This window comes from Budorcas taxicolor, chromosome 15 (assembly GCF_023091745.1).
Source record: "Budorcas taxicolor isolate Tak-1 chromosome 15, Takin1.1, whole genome shotgun sequence".
NCBI lineage: Eukaryota > Metazoa > Chordata > Mammalia > Artiodactyla > Bovidae > Budorcas > Budorcas taxicolor.
In genome coordinates this window covers 16,020,069-16,040,712 of record NC_068924.1, presented here as the reverse complement: position 1 = coordinate 16,040,712, position 20,644 = coordinate 16,020,069, and the positions used below count along the sequence as shown (strand labels likewise).

Below are 20,644 nucleotides of genomic sequence, written 5' to 3'. Positions count from 1 at the left end.
ACCACCTGACCTGCCTCTTGAGAAACCTATATGCAGGTCAGGAAGCAACAGATAGAACTGGACATGGAAAAACAGACTGGTTCCAAATAGGAAAAGGAGTACGCCAAGGCGGTATATTGCTACCCTGCTTATGTAACTTATATGCAGAGTACATCATGAGAAATGCTGGGCTGGAAGAAGCACAAGCTGGAATCAGGATTGCTGGGAGAAATATCAATAACCTCAGATATGCAGATGACACCACCCTTGCGGCAGAAAGTATAGAGGAACTGTTGTGAGAGTTGGACTGTGAAGAAATCTGAGCAATGAAGAACTGATGCTTTTGGACTGTGGTGTTGGAGAAACCTCTTGAGAGTCACATGGACTGCAAGCAGATCCAACCAGTCCATTCTAAAGGAGATGAACCCTGGGGGTTCTTTGGAAGGAATGATGCTAAAGCTGAAACTCCAGTACTTTGGCCACCTCATGCGAAGGGTTGACTCATTGGAAAATGCCCTGATGCTGGGAGAGTTTGGGGGCAGGAGGAAAAGGGGACGTCAGAGGATGAGATGGCTGGATAGTATCACCAACTCGATGGACATCAGTTTGGGTGAACTCTGGGAGATGGTGATGGACAGGGAGGCCTGGCGTGCTGCAATTCATGGAGTGGCAAAGAGTCGGACACGACTGAGTGGATGCACTGATTTGAACTGGGACAAGACAACAACGCCCAGAAATAAACTCATGCACCTATGGCCACCTTATCTTGACAAAGGAGTCAAAAATATGAAATGGTGGAAAGAAAGCCTCTTAATTAATATTGCTGGATAAACAGGACATCTACATGTAAAAGAATGAAAGTAGAACACTTCCTAACACCATACATGAAAATTAATTCAAAATGGATTAAAGATTTAATTGAGAGGTCAGAAAGTATAAAGATCTTAAAGGAAAAGATAGGCAGTATACTCTTTTACATACATGATCCTCTTTGACCCATCTGCTAGGGTAATGGAAATAAAAATAAACAGATAGTACCAAATTAATCTTAAATCTTTTTCACAACAAAGGAAACAATAAAAAGATTAAAAGATAACCCTCAGGATAGGAGTAAATAATGCAAATAAAACTGACAAAGGATTGATTGGCAGAATATATATGCAGGTCATATGGCTCAATTTGGAAAACAAACAGCCCAATGAAAAAAGGGCAGAAGACCCAAACAGATAATCCTCCAAAAAAGACACAGAGATGAGCAAAAGCACATGAAAAGATGCTCAATATCCCTAATTATTAGGAAAATGAAAATAAAAATTAAGTGAAGTATGACCTTACACCAGTCAGAATGCCCACCATCAAAAAAATCTACAGAACAATAAATGCTGGTGAGGGTATGGAGAAAAATGGAACCCTCTTGTATTGTTGGTAGGAATGAAAACTGATACAACCACTGTGAAGTACAAGATGGATATTCCTTAGAAAACAAGAACCAGAACTACCATATGATTCAACAACTTCACTACTGGGCATATACCCTGAGGAAATGATGATTGAAAAAGACACATGTACACAAATGTTAAATGCAGCACCATTTACTATAGCTCAGACATGGATGTAACCTAGATGTCCACTGACAGATAAGTGGTTTTAGATGCTGTGATACTATGTACAGTGGAATGTTCAGTTCAGTTCAGTTCAGTTCAGTCACTCAGTCATGTCCGACTCTTCGTGACCCCATGAATCACAGCACGCCAGGCCTCTCTGTCCATCACCAACTCCCGGAGGTCACTCAGACTCATGTCCATTGAGTCAGTGATGCCATCCAGCCATCTCATACTCTGTTGTCCACTTCTCCTCCTGCCCCCAATCCCTCCCAGCATCAGAGTCTTTTCCAATGAGTCAACTCATCGCATGAGGTGGCCAAAGTACTGGAGTTTCAGCTTTAGCATCATTCCTTCCAAAGAAATCCCAGGGCTGATCTCCTTCAGAATGGACTGGTTGGATCTGCTTGCAGTCCAAGGGACTCAAGAGTCTTCTCCAACACCACAGTTCAAAAGCATCAATTCTTCAGTGCTCAGCCTTCTTCACAGTCCAACTCTCACATCTATATATGACTACTGGAAAAACCATAGCCTTGACTAGATGGACCTTAGTTGGCAAAGTAATGTCTCTGCTTTTGAATATGCTATCTAGGTTGGTCATAACTTTTCTTCCAAGGAGTAAGCATCTTTTAACTTCATGGCTGCAATCACCATCTGCAGTGATTTTTGGAGCCCCCAAAAATAAAGTCTGATACTGTTTCCACTGTTTCCCCATCTATTTCCCATGAAGTGATGGGACTGGACGCCATGATCTTCATTTTCTGAATGTGGAGCTTTAAGCCAACTTTTTCACTCTCCTCTTTCACTTTCATCAAGAGGCTTTTTAGTTCCTCTTCACTTTCTGCCATAAGGGTGGTGTCATCTGCATATCTGAGATTATTGATATTTCTCCCGGCAATCTAATTAAAAATAAATTAAGGTATATACACTGCAAGGGATCCAACCAGTCCATCCTAAAGGAGATCAGTCCTGCATGTTTTTTGGAGGGACTGATGTTGAAGCTGAAACTCCAATACTTTGGCCACCTACTGCAAAGAGATGACTCATTTGAAAAGACCCTGATGCTGGGAAAGATTGAGGGCAGGAGGAGAAGGGGACAGCAGAGGATGAGATGGTTGGATGGCATCACTGACTCACTGGACATGGGTTTGGTTGGACTCTGGCAGTTGGTGATGGACAGGGAGTCCTGGCATGCTGCAGTTCATGGGGTCACAAAGAGTCAGACACGACTGAGTGACTGAACTGATATACATAATATATAATTATGATCATTATATATATATAATTATTATATTATATAACAATCATATCAATTATTACAAGTAATTGGATTTATAATGTGCAGAATAATACTACAAAGTGGACAAAGTGGAGGGAGGGGCAGTAAGGAACAATATAAGAGTAAAACTGTTATAGTACACGAGTGCTAGGTCAGCACAAATTTGAAGGGTACTACAATATTACATGGGCTTCCCCAATGGCTCAGTGAATAAAGAATTCACTTGCCAATACAGGAGACACAGGAGATGTGGGTTTGATCCCTGGGTCAGGAAGATCCCCTAGAGGAGGAGATGGCAACCCACTGCAGTATTCTTGCCTGGAAAATCCCATGAACAGAGGAGCCCAGTGGACTACAGTCCGTGGGGTCACAAAGAGTCAGACACAACTGAGCACTCATCCACAGATACCTATGTGATATTATATGGGCTTTCCAGGTGGCACCGGTGGTAAAGAACCCACCAGCCAATGCAGGAGACATAAGAGACCAGGGTTCAATTCCTGTGTTGAGAAGACGCCCTGGAGGAAGGCATGGCAACCCACTCCAGTATTCCCGCCTGGAGAATCCCTTGGACAGAGGGGCCTGGAAGGCTATATTCCACAGGGTTGCACAGAGTTGGACACAACTGAAGTGATTTAGCATGCATGAACACATGAGATATTATATACTGTAATCTGTAGAGCAACCGCTAATAAAATTTAAAAAACAGTAAGAAACTAAAATGGCATTCTAAAAATGTTAAATACAAAAAGGTATTAAAGAAGGAATATAGGAACAAGAAGATATGAGACACACAGAAACTAAATTGCAATATGTTGGACAAAATCCAACCAAATCAACAATTGCATTAAATGTGAATATGCTACGATCCAATCAAAAGGCAGAGATTATCAGACTGTATAAAAAAGTGAAAGTCAACTATAGGAGTCAATAAGAGGTGACACACTTTAGATTAAAAAATAGAGGTCCAAAGCAAAGGGGCAGAAGAAGACAAACCATAAAACATTAACTGTATATCAAATTTGAAAAGAAGAAATGGTATTAATCCAGTGTATTTTGGAAAAGAGTTTTAAAAGTAAATACTTCTCAACTAATTTTTTGAGTCATAGACATCACAAGAAGAAGTAAAGAATGGAGGAGGGAAATAAAAGATTGAAAAATAGATCAAAAAGAAATAAAGAAACTATTTGAATTCTTGGATTATATGACCCTGTATGTAAAAAGTCCTAATGAATCGACCCCTCCAATTCAATATCAAACTATTCTGAGTTTAGGAAGGTCATAAGATTCAAGATCAATATACAAATATAATATATATTCCCTTATTCTAAGAAAAATAAAATTTCAAAACATCCCATTAATGATAAGATGAAGAATAAAAATAAACAAAAAAGTACAAGAGCTGTACACTGAAAACCATAAACATTTCTTGACAAAGTGAAAGATCTAAATGAGTTGAGAAATATTCTCATGGAATGGAAGGAAACATTGTTAAGAGAACCATACTTTCCAAATTGATCTATAAATTCAGTACAATCCCTATCAAAATTACAAAAGTATTTTATGACTCTAAAGGCAGGTCATAAAATTATGTGGAAACACAAGGGATCTAGACAAGCCAAAACAATTTCAAAAATGAATAAATTTGGAAGACTTAAAATATCCAATTACAAAACTTATTTTGATATAGTAATCAAAATATTTTACTATTAGTATAAGGTCAGATATTTTAAAATAGAAAATAGGAAACCTAGAAATATTTTAGTCAATTAATTTTGACAAAGTTACAGAGGTAATTCATTGATGAAATGATATTTTCTCAAAAACTGGTGAAACAATTTGATGTCTATGTGAAAAAAAAAATTGGGGCACTCATGACATACATAAAATATACCTCAAAATGGATCTAAAATCTAAATGTAAGAGCTAAGATATCTTTGATCCTGAGTTACACAAAAGTTTTATTAGGTATCATACCAAAAGCATGATCCATAAAAGGAAATAATGTTACCATCAAAATTCAAGCTTTTGTATTTCAAAGACAGCACTGTTTGAAGTCAATATAATACCCAGAATGTATATTATTTTTAAGAAACTATAATTCAATAATAGGGAGATAAAAAACACAATTAAATATAGAAAAATATTGATTATACATTTAACAAAAATATATATATATGACTAGTTAATAAGCACAAGAAAAGATGCTTAACATCATTAGCCATCAGGGAAATCTACATTAAACCCCCTACCACTCAGAACTCATTAGGATGATTACGATCAAAAAGAGTGAGAATATAAAGAAACTCAAACCTGCATACATTACTGGTGAAATGTGAAATGGCATGGCCTCTTGGGTAAACAGTGTGGCAATTTCTTTAAAAACTAAAACATAGACTTACCTTATCACATAGCAATTCCTCTCCTAGGAATTGGCCTAAGAGAATAGAAATATATGCAACAAGACTCTTATATTCAAATGTTCATTGAAACATTATTAATAATAGCCAAAATGTGAAAACAATCCAGTGTCCATGAACTCTTAAACAAACTGTGGTATATCCATGCAATGGAATACTGTTCAGTACTAAAAAGGAAAAAATTGCTGATACATGGTACAACATGAATAAACTTCAAAAATATCATGTCAGACCAAAAAAAAAAAAAAAATGGCTACATTTTACAGTAACATTTATAAGAAATGTGTAGAAAAGGCATCTCTAGAGATGAAAGTAGACCAGTAGTTGCCTGGAGTTGGGAGTTAGAGCAGGGATTGACCGCAAATGGGCACAGGATTTTTGGTGTGACAAAGTACTCTAAAATGGAGTCTTTATCATAGTTACACAATTAAATACATTTGGTAAAAATAAGTGTATCATATATTTATAAAAAATGGTAGTGTAAATAGAGAGCACCATTAAAAATTAGGAAGTAGACAACACATTCAAAACAGCTGTTCAACTGTTAATTTACTGAATCTAAAATCTGCCAGATAAATGAAATAATACTGTTAAAAACAAAACGAACAATTAGAGAAAAATCCTGAACAATTTTTAACTAAAGGGGCTAATTTCCCACTCATCAGAGCCTACACTAGAACTAAATAATATCTGAAAATAAGGGCACTTTCTTTTGTAAGTTCACAGATTTAGACTTTCTTGACAACAAAACTAAAAACATGGCAAAATGCATATATTAAGCATGAGGATTACTATAAGGAATATATAATTCACCATGCAATCACCTACCTTGTCCTTTAAATATACAGAATAAGTAACTATACAGTAATATAACATACAGAATAAGTAACTATATAGTAATGTAACATCTACTATATAGTAATTTTAACATTACTGGCATTAAAAAGAATCAAGAAAAAATACCAGGATAAGCCGCAGTAATATCTGCATCAGAATTTCAATTTGGAAGTAGTGATATCAAGGCAACAGAGTAAATGGATGTGGCATTCATCTCTCCCCGACAAACACATCAAAAATAAATATGTATATTGACAAATTCTCACTGAAAACTAACTCTAGACTAGCAGAAGGAATCCTGTTCAAACAGGAGTGTAAGGAAAATAAATATGCAATTGAGCAGAAAGGGAAGAGAAGCAATTGAGTTGGGATTTGTGTCCAGGGAGGGGACTCAGATAAAAAGGGCAATTACATGAGCCAACACTCCGGTGAAAACACTGGGGAGTAAGCATGTGAAGCCACAGGCTGGGCATCCCAGTCCTGGACCTATGTGGAGAAGATACACCCCCTAGTCTAGGAGGAGGTCCACTGCAACAAACAGAAAGTTAGGGAAAAGACTGGACTCTGTTCCTGAAGTGTGCACGCACGCTAGCCAGTCCTTGAGGCAGATCAGAGATAGGTCTGCTCTGCTGGGGATCCTGCAACTAACTCTCAACATGCCCCAAAATGAGCAAAGTGCACATCCTACTCTTGCTTATTCCATGTCACAGCATGGCACTGAATCTAGGGTGAGAGGGACCACAGAAAATATTTGACCATAGGACACAGAGGCAACCTAGTCCCAAGAAAGAAGTTGGTGCTTACTCAAGCAGTACCTCAGAAGTAGCCCAGATATCTGATGGTGAGCACTAGACCACAGCTAACCCAACACACACCAAGAATCCACCTAGGACCCCAACGGCCCAGGAAAGAAGCTTCACAACAGAGTGGGGATGGAGGAAGCAAAGGGTAATGATTTTCTGTGAGTAACAAAGGGGACTTGCACCAAAGGCTGTAGACACCTACAGATGCAGTGCCTCAGACCTCTGGGCACTATGCAACTCCTCTGATGCAAAGTCTCTGGGCAGAGAGAGGGGGAACTATGTGCCTAACAGAGCCATAACAAGGCCAACCCTCAAGGCTCTGCTCCTGGAACTTGAGACAAAACTTCTACCTCTGACAGAGCAGTGATGGCCACTGAGCAGAGAGGAAGTCCCACTTCGTACATAGTGCTGTCTCTAGCCACTCTACTGGACCCCCACCAGTCATTAATATCAAGGTGATAGACACTAGCACACATCTAGGAAAGGTGTGATTGTTGTCCATATCAAGCTCAGTCCTCCCATCAAAGGTGCTAAGCATACACACTTTGCATAGATATGTTTTTATATAAGAGAAAAACAGTCCATTCTAAAGGAGGTCAGTCCTGGGTGTTCTTTGGAAGGAATGATGCTAAAGCTGAAACTCCAGTACACCTCATGTGAAGAGTTGACTCATTGGAGAAGACTCTGGTGCTGGGAGGGATTGGGGGCAGGAGGAGAAGGGGACGACAGAAGTTCAGATGGCTGGATGGCATCACCGACTCGATGGACGTGAGTTTGTGTGAACTCCGGAAGTTGGTGATAGACAGGGAGGCCTGGCGTGCTGCAATTCATGGGGTCGCAAAGAGTCGGACATGACTGAGCGACTGAATGGAACTGAAGAAAATACCTTCAAAACTGCAATAGGTAACTGTTTCAACTAAATTCATAGAAGTAGAGAAAGTTAACTAAAGTTAAAAGGCAGAGGAACTACTCTTAATTGAAAGTGAAGTGAAGCCACTCAATCGTGTCCAACTCCTTGCAACCCCATGGACTTATAGCCTACCAGGCTTCTCTGTCCATGAGATTTTCAAGGCAAGAGTACTGGAATGGGTTGCCAGTTCCTTCTCCAGAGGATCTTCCTGACCCAGGGATTGAACCCGTGTCTCTCACATTGTGGGCAGATGCTTGACCCTCTGCACCACCAGGGAAGCCCTCTTAATTGAAAGGGCCAGAGTAAACCATTGAAAAAAAAAAATACTGAAACAAACAATTCACCAGATAAGAATCCAAAACATTGATAATAAAAGTGTTAACTGTATTAGGGAGAAGAAATTATCTAAACACTGATCATTTCAACAAGGAATTAGAAAACATAAAAAGACCCAGTCAGGAATGAATAATACAATAGCTGAAATAAAAATCATACTACAAGGAATTAATAGCAGACTAAGTGATACATAAAGAAAGCTGAACACTGAAGAATTGATGCTTTTGAATTGTGGTGTTGAAGACTCTTGAGAGTCCCTTGGACTGCAACGATATCCAACCAGGTCATCCTAAAGGAGATCAGTCCTGAATATTCATTGGAAGGACTGATGCTGAAACTGAAGCTCCAATACTCTGGCCACCTGATGTGAAGAACTGACTCATTAAAAAATCCCTGAGGCTGGGAAAGACTGAAGGCATGAGGAGAAGGGGATGACAGGATGAGATGGTTGGATGGCATCACCAACTTGATGGACATGAGTTTAAGCAAGCTCCTGGAGTTGGTGATGGACAGGGAAGCCTTGCGTGCTGCACTCCATGGGGTCACAAAGAGTCAGGCACAACTGAACGACTGAATTAAACTGAACTGAAATGATACAGAAGGAACACGGAAATGATATGGAAAACAGAATGATGGAAATCTCCCAATCAGAAGAGCAGAAAAAAAAAAATCTCAGAAAAAGAAATTAAGAGATTTTTAAAACAACATTAAGCATTCCAAAATTTACACTACAGGTGTCCAGAAAGGAAAGAGAGGGAAGGGGATTGAAAATGTATTTGGAGAAATTATGACTGAAAATTTCCCAAACCTATAGAAGGAAATAGATATCCAGGCACAGGAATCATGGAGTTCCAAATATGATGAACCCAAACAGACCTGGACCAAGATATATTATAATTGAAATGGCAAAAGTTAAGAAGAGAATTCCAAAGACACCAAGATAAAAATAAAGATACATATGAAATATATATATGATAATAAATATACATATGTATTTATATGAAAGATGTAAATAAACCCTCATAAGGCTTTCAGCTAATTTATCTACAGAAATTTTACAGATCACAAGGACTATATGTATGTTGTCTACAAGAAACTCACTTTAGACCTAAAGACTCATAGAGACTGAAAGTGAGAGGATAGAAACATATATTCCATGCAAATGGGAAGCAAAAAAAGCTGGGGTAGCAATCCTCATATCAGACAAAATAGACCTTAAAATAAAGAAAATTTCAAGAGATAAGGAAAGACACTTCATCATGATCAAGGGTTCAATCCAAGAGGGAGTCATAAAAATTTTCAATATCTATGCACCCAACATAGGAGTACCTCAATACAAAAGTCAAACACTAACAGACATAAAAGGAGAAATTGACAGTAACACAATAATAGTAGGAGACTTTAACACCCAACTCACACCTATGGACAGATTATCAAAACAGAAAATTAATAATGAAACACATGTCTTCAATGATACATTAGATGGGATGGATCTCATTGATATCTTCAGGACATTCCATCCAAATGCAGAAGAATACAGCTTCTTCTCAAGTGCACATGGAACATTCTCCAGGATAGACATCATCTTGCATCACAAATCAATCCTCAGTAAATTTAAGAAAATTGAAATCGTATCAAGCATCTTCTCCAAACACAATGCTATGAGACAAGATATCCATTACAAGGAAAAAACTGTAACAAACGGAAACACATGGAGATTAAACAACACATTTGTAAATAACCAACAGGTTACTAAAGAATCAAAAGGGAAATAAAAAAAAATCTAAAAACAAATGACAATGAAAATATGAGAACTCAAGTCCTATGGGATGCAGCAAAAGCAGTCCTAAGAGGGAAGTTTATAGTAATACAGTCCTATCTCAAGAAACAAGGAAAATATTGAATGACAACCTAATTTTACACCTAAAACAACTGGAAAAAGAAGAACAAAAGAAAACCCTCAAAATTAGAAGGAAAGAAATCATAAAGATCAGAGCAAAAATAAATGAAAAAGAAATGAAAGAAACAATAGTAAAGATTAATAAGACTAAAAACTGATTCCTTGAGAAGATTAAAAAAAAAAAATGGACAAACCTTCAGCCAGACTCATCAAGAAAAAAAGAGAGAAGAATCAAATCAACAAAGTCAGAAATGAAAAAGGAGAGGTTACAACAGACAGTGTAGAAATACAAAGGATTGTAAGAGACTATTACAGAGAATTCTATCAAACATTTTGAGAAGAGCTAATGCCTGTCCTAAAACTCTTTCAAAAAATTGCAGAGGAAGGAACACTTCCAAACTCATTCTACAAGGTAGATACCTGATACCAAAACCAATTCATAGACAACACAATAAAAGAAACCTACATGCCAATATCACTGATGAACATAGATGCAAAAATCCTCAAAAAATTTTAGCAAACAGAATTCAGCAACACATCAAAAAGCTCATACACCATAGTCAAGTTGGGTTTATTCCAGGAATGCAAGGATTCTTCATTATATGTAAATCAATCAATGGATACACCATATTAACAAATTGAAAGAGAAAAACCATATGATAATCTCAGTAGATGCAGAAAAAGCCATTGACATTATTCAGCACCAATATATGGTTAAAACTTCAAAAACTGGACATAGAAGGAACCTTCCACAACATAGTAAAGACCATATATGATAAGCCTATAACAAATATTATTCTCAATGGTGAAAAGCTGAAAGCATTCCCCCTAAGATCAGGAACAAGACGAGGGTGTCCACTTTCATCACTATTATTCAACATAGTTCTGGATGTCCTAGCTACAGCAATCAGAGAATAAAAGGAAATAAAAGGAATCCAGATCAGAAAAGAACTAAAGCTCTCACTGTTTGCAGATGACATGATATTATACATAGAAATCCCTAAACATATTATCAGAAAATTACTAGAGCTAATCAGCAAATTTAGCAAAGTTGCAGGATATAAAATCAAGGCAGAGAAATCACTTGCCTTTCTATATACTAACAACGAAAAATCCAAAAGAGAAATTAGAGAATCAATCCCATTCACCACTGCAACAATAAGAATTAAATATCTAGACGTAAACTTACATAAGGAGACAAAAGAACTGTGCACAGAAAATTATAAGACACTGATGAAAGAAATCAAAGAGGACATAAACAGATGGAGAGATAGTCCATGTTCCTGGGTAGAAAGAATCAATATTGTGAAAATGTCTATACTACCAAAGGCAATCTACAGATTCAATGTGACCCCTATCAAATTACCAATGATATTTTTCACAGAACTAGAACAAAAATTTCACAATTCATGTGGAAACAAACAAACAAACAAAAAAACCCTGAATAGCCAAAGCAGTCTTCAGAAAGAAGAATGGAGCTGGAGGAATCAACCTTCCTGACTTCAGATTATACTACAAAGCTACAGTCATCAAGACAGTCTGGTACTGGCATAAAAACAGAAATATAGACCAATGGAACGAGATAGAAAGTCCAGAAATAAACCCATGCACCTATGGGTACCTTATTTTTGACAAACGAGGTGAGAATATACAATGGGGCAAAGACAACCTCTTCAATCAATGGTGCTGGGAAAACTGAACAACTACACGCAAAAGAATGAAATTAGAACACTTCCTATAACCAAACACAAATATAAATTCAAAATGAATTAAAGACCTAAATGTAAGACCAGAAACTATAAAACTCTTAGAGGAAAAGATAGGCAGAACACTTGATGACATAAATCATAGCTAACGAACTCATGAAAAGATGCTCAACATCTCTCATTATTAGAGAAATGCAAATCAAAACTACAATGAGATTTCACCTCACACCAGTCAGAATGGCCATCTCAAAATGTCTACAAACAATAAATGCTGGCGAGGGTGTGGAGAAAATGGAACACTCTTGCACTGTTGGTGGGAGTGTAAATTGACACAGCCACTATGAAAGATGGTATGGTGGTAGTGGTTTAGTCTCTAAGTTGTGTCCGACTCTTACGACCCCATGGACTATAGCCTGCCAGGCTCCTCTGTCCATGGGATTTTCCAGGCAAGAATACTGGAGTGGGTTGCCATTTCCTTCTCCATGGATCTTCCCGACCCAGGAATTGAACCCAGGTCTCCTGCATTGCAGGTATATTTTTTACCGGCTGAGCTATGAGGGAAGCCCAGAAGATGGTATGCAGATTCCTTAAAAAGCTAGGAATAAAACCACCATATGACACAGCAATCCCACTCCTAGGCAAATACCCAGAGGAAACCAAAATTGAAAAAGACACATGTATCCCATTGTTCACTGCAGCACTGTTTACAATACCTAAAACATGGAAGCATCCTAGATAGCCATCGACAGATGAATGGATAAAGACGTTGTAGTACATAAACACAATGGAATATTAGCCATAAAAAGGAATGCATTTGAGACAGTTCTAATGAGGTGGATGAACCTAGAACCTATTATACAAAGTGAAGTGAGTCAAAAAGAGAAAGATAAATATTGTATTCTAATGTATATATACAGAATCTAGAAAAATGGTACTGAAGAATTTATTAACAGGGCAGCAGTGGTGAAACAGACATAGATAATAGACTTATGGACATAGAGAAAGGGGAGGATAGGGTGATATGTATGGAAAGAGTAACATGGAATCTTATATTAGCATATGTAAAATAGCCAATGGAAATTTGATGTATGACTCAGGAAACTCAAACAGGTGTTCTGTATCAACCTAGAAGGGTGGGATGGGGAGTAAGATGGGAGGGAGGTTCAAAAGGGAAGGATATATGTATACCCATGGCTGAGTCATGTTGAGGTTTGACAGAAAACAACAAAATTCTGTGAAGCAATTATCCTTCAATAAAATAATAAATTTAAAAGAAAAAGAAAAAAAGCTAGGGAGTTTAAAATAATGATAATCTGTTATTAAAAAAGCAGACTCAAACAACAATGCTATAGAATTTGTGACAAATAGTCTTCTAGTCATTATTAAGAAGATAAACCCAAATCATATTTCATGATGATGTTAGGCAGACCTGGTACTTTCCCAAAATTATTCAACCTACTGATCTCCAGGACTTACTTCCATAAGGCAAGAAAAGAGGTGAATGGATAGGAAGAATATTATGAAAGGAAAGGAACAATAATTATAACAATGGTAGAATTAATAATAATGAGCATTTAATCAACTCTTAACCCTGAAGCCAAGGATATAAAAATTTTACATGGATTATATCATTTAATCTTTTCAAATAACTGTCTAAGATAGGCAGCCTAAGTTGTCAAGGAATATTTAACTTAATCTTAATAACAGATTGAGCTCTTCCTGGTTGAAAATCAAATTCCCCTTTGCCTCTCTTTGGAAATCTATTCGATGCCCCTCAGTGACATTCTTGCTTCTGGTAATCAACACATGTCTTTAGACCTTATTACTGCAAAATAAAGATATAAATTCTCCGAAACTAAGATGATGACTACCTCACCAAATTGCTCACAGGAGTATTCTGCCTCTAGCTACATAGTTAACCCTAACTGACAACACAAAATGACAAAGATCATGGTTTAGTGAAAGCAATACAGTTCACTCTGAAAATGATTTACCATCATTCAGCTTATGACTAGCTCTTGTTTTTTTGTTGTTTTTCTTTTTGATGGAAGGGGGTGGTAGATAATTGGTAGTATGTGCATAGCCAAAATAGTTACATTCCAAAGAAAGCCTTCACTGTAGACTAAAGAATAAATATCTTACACTGTTGAAAGATAGCACTTTCTTATAAAAGTCCAATATAAACCTGGAAACTTCAGACAACTATTAACAAGGCTAGCAATTACAGAAAAAAATCATGAATCAAGGCCAAATTTATCAACAGGATCATAATTTTTAATTCTGATTTTCTTCTTTTCATGTTTTAGAAAACTATAAATTTTGACACTAAAATAACTGAAAAATGTTACTCATCTGGTTAAGATTCTGTGTCATAACTTTATTGACTATAATTTTGTTTGGACTAACTGTAGCCTCTTGAATGTCTCATTCTAGCAAACCCAGGTGAATAAGCAGAAATGTAAACAGAACAAGAGGATTGCTATCCCTATTTTAAATAAAAATGCTGTCTATTGCTGGTTTATTTTTAAACAGCCACTAACGTATTTAAATTATAATTGGATCTTCCTAATGAGCAGTTTCTTATTATTGGAACTTGCAGGGGGCCTTGACATTTGAGTCATCATCCCATTTTGTCTATTTCTCACTGTGATATACAAATTAAATAGACATACAAGCCAGATGAAACATAGGGGGGGAAACCTGAAGCAGTTACTTTAAATTGAATTGATTGTTCTAAAATCTATAAGATATATAAAGCAATCAACATTGACAATAATATATTTTACTTCAAGCACATTTTCAATACTATTAACTTCAATTTTAAGGCCCAAAATGCTTCAATCCCTCCTAGCCAAATACTGTACTTCTAGAAAGCAAAATCACAGCTTTAATATTCCTTACTGCTGCTACTGCTACTGCTACTGCTAAGTCACTTCAGTCGTGTCTGACTCTGTGCGACCCCATAGACGGCAGCCCACCAGGCTCCCCCGTCCCTGGGATTCTCCAAACAAGAACACTGGAGTGGGCTGCCATTTCCTTCTCCAATGTATGAAAGTGAAAAGTGAAAGTGAAGTCGCTCAGTCGTGTCCGACTCTTAGCGACCCCATGGACTGCAGCCTACCAGGCTCCTCCGTCCATGGGATTTTCCAGGCAAGAGTACTGGAGTGGGGTGCCATTGCTTAAATTTAAAAAATAGAATAATTCCAGTGTATTCTCTCAAGGAGTGAAAATGTTCTAAAGAAACGCCTATTTTTCAACACTAAAATTTAATTAGAAGTTTTAATATAGTCACTTAATATATTGTTCTGCCTATTAAGAAAAATAGGATGTAAACAAGAGTTCCTAGGTTGTGAAATTTAGAACATAACATATTCAAAGTGTAGCTAGCTTTTACTTGTATTTATTTAAGGATAAGGCAAGCAATTCCCACAATGTTGAAGTGAGTCTTACTATTTCTCTCAGAGCTTGACTCAATCAGTGGAAATACTTGTGGATTTATAGAATCAGGTCTTTAGTAAATCCTATCATTTTTGTAATTACTATGGCTAGTAATAATAAATGTCTGCTTTTTATGTGATGAAATAGATTAATGAAAGAGGCAGACAATATGCAAAACAGCTGGGAATAGGGTCAAGTCTTTTTATACATATCCAGAAACCAGTAATTTTCTAAATGGCACTCTAGGTTCTCTTGCCTAAATAATTATAAGTACTGCCAGCATGTAATATACTAAAAGAATTATGAAATCTCCCAGTTCCTTTCACCCATATCAACATGGCCACTTACCTTGTCTTTATTCTCAGTGCTAGAAGCCTCAGGCTTGGTCCTAATCACAAATGGGGTAGACAGGCGCAGCAGAACCCTTTCAAAGGTGGCATTAACCTTCGGAGAAATGATCTCAAAGCAGTCCTCAAACTTGAGCACTTTGTGAGTGTCACATCGGAGCTGCTTCCTTAGGCCTTCCCCCAGTTGAAGGACTGACATGTGGGGGTCAAACATCAAGTGAAAAGGGAAGGCTCTGCAGAAGGTGTTGATGCTAATTCTGAGGTCCGCAGGAACTTGGGATGTTCCCTGAGGAAGGTTCTTCGTGATATTAGCATTTTCACATTGTCTGATAAGGAAAGCGAGGCCATTACAATTGCCTGGGTTTGAACCATCGGAGCACAGTTTCTCAGCGACCTGGTTCACTTCCACATCCAGCCGATAGATCTTCTTTCCTGCAGCCTTAATCATTCCAAGCATTGCAAACCCCACAATGTGGTGAGGGTGGAAGTAATGGAGTATAAGAGTACCTTCAGGGAGCTCTTTGCATAGGAATGATGGTGACTCTAGAGTGGCCTGTTTTCCAAAAGAAGTTCTAATATGTTCCAACAAAGCATCAAAGCCATTAAAAAAGTCCTGCAATGTGCCACCTACAGCTCGAAGGACTCTCTCATTGTCATCAAAGCATATATTAAAGAACTCCTCACCAAATCTTTCTTGGATTTCCTCAAACTTCAAACCTAGAGGTAAATGGAAGCAAGTGTTAATAAGACATAATACAAGTAACTGAATTTATTTTTTTTAAGTAATTGAATTTATAGCTTTTTAAATGTTTATCAGAAGAGTAGCTAGTGACCAAAGCAAGAGAAGCAGTCCCCTTGGGTACACAAATTTCCCGAATACGTTGTCATTCATTTTAATTTAGAGAAAGTAAGTTTCAGTTCATCTTCTGGATGCTTCTAAGATGTTAATGAGCATAAACATTTTGTTGTTGTTTAATTTTAAATATACTATTTTTAGAGTAGTTTTAGATACATAGGAAAACTTAGTTGAATATATTGTCCACGTACCCCCAATCACTTCCCGGACACAACCTCCTCCCCTGGAAACTATTGATATTGTACACTACAGTGGTACATTTGTTATAATCAATGAACCTATATTTATATAACATTATCATCCAAAGTTCATGGTTTACATTAGGATTCACTCTTGATGTTATATATCCTTGAGTTTAGACAAATGTGTAATAATATGTGCCCACCATTTTAGTATCATGCAGAGTAGTTTTGCTGCCCTAAAATCTGTTGTGCTCCACCTATTCATTCCTGGGTCCCCTCAACCCCTGGAGCATGATCTTTTTAAAACCTGCTAATCTAGCTGTTTTTCAATATTATATCCCATTTGCTGTAATTACCATGAATATTATATTTTACTTAGCAATTTCCCTCACCATTGAATAATTTTAAGATGCTATTATGTCCATTCAATATTATTGATTATCACAATTCATTTGTTAAATGGGAAATATAACCAGAGAGGGACTCTATGGTACACAAGCAGAGACAAGCACCAGGTTATCTTGAACAGACAGAATTGCTTAAGTTACAATAGAAATCTCAAAGAAAATCATGCAGGTCAGCTAGACCCCAGGAATGAAGAGACAAAACAAGGAATTAATACTGTGGAATGATCTGCATTCATTCCTTCATTCACAAAAATGAAAGCAGACAAAACTGGAATAGGAATCTGACCAGACAGAGTTAAAAGTCTTTGTTAAGTTTTCTCCATTCATACTTATTCCCAGATGCCATGGCAAAAGGAAATATACCTTTTAATAATGGAATTATAGTGATAAATAAATATACACAATGCATTATATAGTAATTTCAAGCAGGATCATATATGATCTATCAATAGTAAGATCCGCCCTGAGAAAGAACATTGCACAGATGAAAGAGTTGAGTTTGTATCGTAAATAAACCTTCTTTGTAGAGTTACCCTATTGCTTCTCCTTTGACTTTGGCTGAAATCAGTTATATATTGTTTACATATACTCGTATTTTGTTTCTTATCTATCTCATCTTATAAGGAGGTCCCAAAAATCTGACAGGAAAAGACAGGTCCCTTTGCTAGTGTCTGGTTAGAATGCAAGCCAGTCTATGTTGCCTATGGCTTAGGGTGCTATTCCCTATAAGTTCTCCCCGTCTAGAAGTGAGGGGATAAAACAGAGTCAGTAATATTGTTAAAAAATAAAACATAGTCCAAATATATTATATATTTTTGAGAGCTTACTATAGAGTCTAAATATTGCGGGAGCCAAGTTAAGAGGTTGGTCTGACAAAGGAGTTCTTAAAATCAATGTAAAATGAGAAGTAGAAAGTCTAAGCTAAAAACAGTATCTTTATTAGTATTTCACATACATTTTAGTTTAATAGATTTGACAGAAGCTGAGAAAGTCACCTGCTAGGATCAAAACATCACCACTCATCTCATATTGTCATGTTACAACACTGAACTTCAACATATGTTATATTCACTAACAATAATGCCAGTCAGAAATGGTAATAATAGCAATTTTCTGTCTAGTTCTTAAGTGTGAAAGAAAGAAAACAAGATAGATGATATTCATTGAAATTTGGTTCCTTCTCCAACTGCTCCATTGAAACTGCTTTTGTAATTAGCTAATCCAATATATCATATTTTGTCCTTATCTTATTTAACTTTGGTTGCTTTTTTTCCCTTTAGTTTAACAGTGTTCATCTCCTCTTCCTCCTAAATCTCTCTTCTCTCTTGGATTATAAACCATTACCTCCTGGTTGGATTACCAGCTGTCTGAAATGCCCTTCCCTAAAACTTCTTCCTATATAAAATCCTTACATAATCACCACTATACTGTAACTAAAAAATTCTAATACAAATTAAACTTACATTCCTTTAATGACAATATTCACTGTTGTTATTATTTTTTTTAATTATTAATTTCTTGTTGTTGTTCAGTCACTCAGTCATGTCCAACTCTTTGTGACCCCATGGACTGCAGCATGCCAGGCTTCCCTGTCCTTCACCATCTCCTGGAACGTGCTTAAACTCATGTTCATTGAGTTGGTGATGCCATCCAACCATCTCATCCTCTGTCATCCCCTTCTCTTGCCTTCAATCTTTCCCAACATCAGGGTCTTTTCTAACGAGTCAGCTCTTCACATTACATGGCCAAAGTAGTGGAGCTTTAGCTTCAGCATTAGTTCTTTCAATGAATATTCAGGGTTGATTTCCTTTAGGACTGACTGGTTTAATCTTCTTATTTAGTATTTAATTCTTATTAAATATGAAATTCAGAGTAAATAAAATTCTTATAATCTCACTACATTGCTGAACAACAAAACTCCATGCACCACTGAAAATATCCCAAGGCTTTCTTCTACATTTTGAAGATTTGTATCTTAAAAGGACTTAGGGTCTTCATACACGGGTGAGAAAATGAGAATTTCTTCTAACTTGCATCTTTCATAACATTAAAAATACTCTCACAATTGTTAAGAACACAGATAAAATACAGTAAGCTTATGTCCTATTTCCAATGCCATAGTCACCCAAAATCATCCAGAAAATAACAAGTAAGTATAATTCATCAGAGGCAACAAATTAAAAACTACTTTATAAGCACAACAGTCTATGAACTTGAAATTCTTGCTGCTCTAAAAAGCACGTCTGAACTTAAGATACAATGGTTAAGACTCAAATGATAATGTTAAGGACTACCATTGTGCTAAAGTGACTTGTATCAATAAAGAAAAATTAAATTATTTTGAATACTATATGCAAATACTATACATAGAAATTCTATACACACCACCATATTAAATAAACTAATAAATATTTTTGGTTTCACACTTGTTAAACTGTGCAAGCTGATAAAAGAAAAAAATTCTTACAATTTGAAAAATTAAAACTAAGGAATGATCACTTCAGCTTTTGCAAATATGCTATGATCCAATGCCCAAGATGTCCACATTAAACATTTCAAAACTTAGAAAGCACAGAGCAAGTAGTTTAGTTCAGTGTCACATGCAGGATTCCACTCATGATTGATGCAAACCCTCTAATTATAGTAAATCACTTGAAACATAGAGATAATGCTCATCTACTTATATCACAAGAAGCTAGGACAGTTTGAAATTTGGGTATATAAAAATACATTCCTTAAAGGGGCAAAACTTACAATGAAACTGTTTTCACTAGCAGGTAAGTTGAAAGAATATTTTTTAAAAACTTTATTTATTTGGCTGTGTCAGGTCATAGTTGCGGCACATAGGATCTTTCATTGCAGAACGTAGGCTCAGTAGTTGGGGCAGCTTTAGTTACCTACCCCAAGTCATGTGGGATCAAACACGCATCCCCTGCATTGCAAGATAGATTTTTAACCACTGGACCATCAGGGAAGTTCCAAGAATTTTAAATTACTATTAATTTTTCTCTTCAAAACAATGAATAGGCTAAATCTGACATCCTTTCATTGTAAATGAAATAGTACGTTCATTCATGGCATGAATCTTATGTTCCTCATCCAACTTCACATTGTGTACCTCTTGGAGCATACAGAGCTGCATACTATCACCAGCATAATGCCTAACACAGGGTGACTAAGCATTCATTCATAGAAACTAAACGTTCATCTAGAATCAAGCTACAGTTGTGCCACACCAAAGGATACCAAGTCAAAACATAGTCTTTTATCTCATGGGCCCCCACAGATAATTAAGTTACAAATAACTGGACTGTAACAGAGGTACACAGGAGCTATGGAAATATGGAGAAAATGAACGTCTGACTTTCTCCCCAGGGCGATAGAGTTTGACAAGCAATTTGTAGAAAAAGTATGTGTTCAGAAGGCCAACAGGGAGAGAACAAGAACTCTAAAAGACAGATGGTAATGAAATATGAATGAAGCAGGGAGGTGGAAGAGCCCAGCATAGTCAGGGGAGGGCAAGCAGTATGTGTGAAATGGTTGGGGAAATGAAAAAGAGTGGGATGAGTTGCTAATTAATCAGCAGTGTAGAAGCTGGACTTCAGAGTGAAAGGAGTAGAGTCAAAGATACCAAAGAAATGCT

At 36.8% G+C, this 20,644-nt stretch overlaps 1 protein-coding gene across 1 annotated transcript in view; it reads right to left on the bottom strand.

Moving 5' to 3' along the window:
* Positions 1 to 20,644, bottom strand: part of GUCY1A2 (guanylate cyclase 1 soluble subunit alpha 2) — a 445,219-nt gene that overhangs the window by 268,977 nt on the left and 155,598 nt on the right. The window contains exon 4 of the mRNA XM_052653027.1: positions 15,558 to 16,273. Coding sequence (XP_052508987.1) covers positions 15,558 to 16,273 — 716 coding nt within the window. The remainder of the gene's footprint in view (positions 1 to 15,557; positions 16,274 to 20,644) is intronic.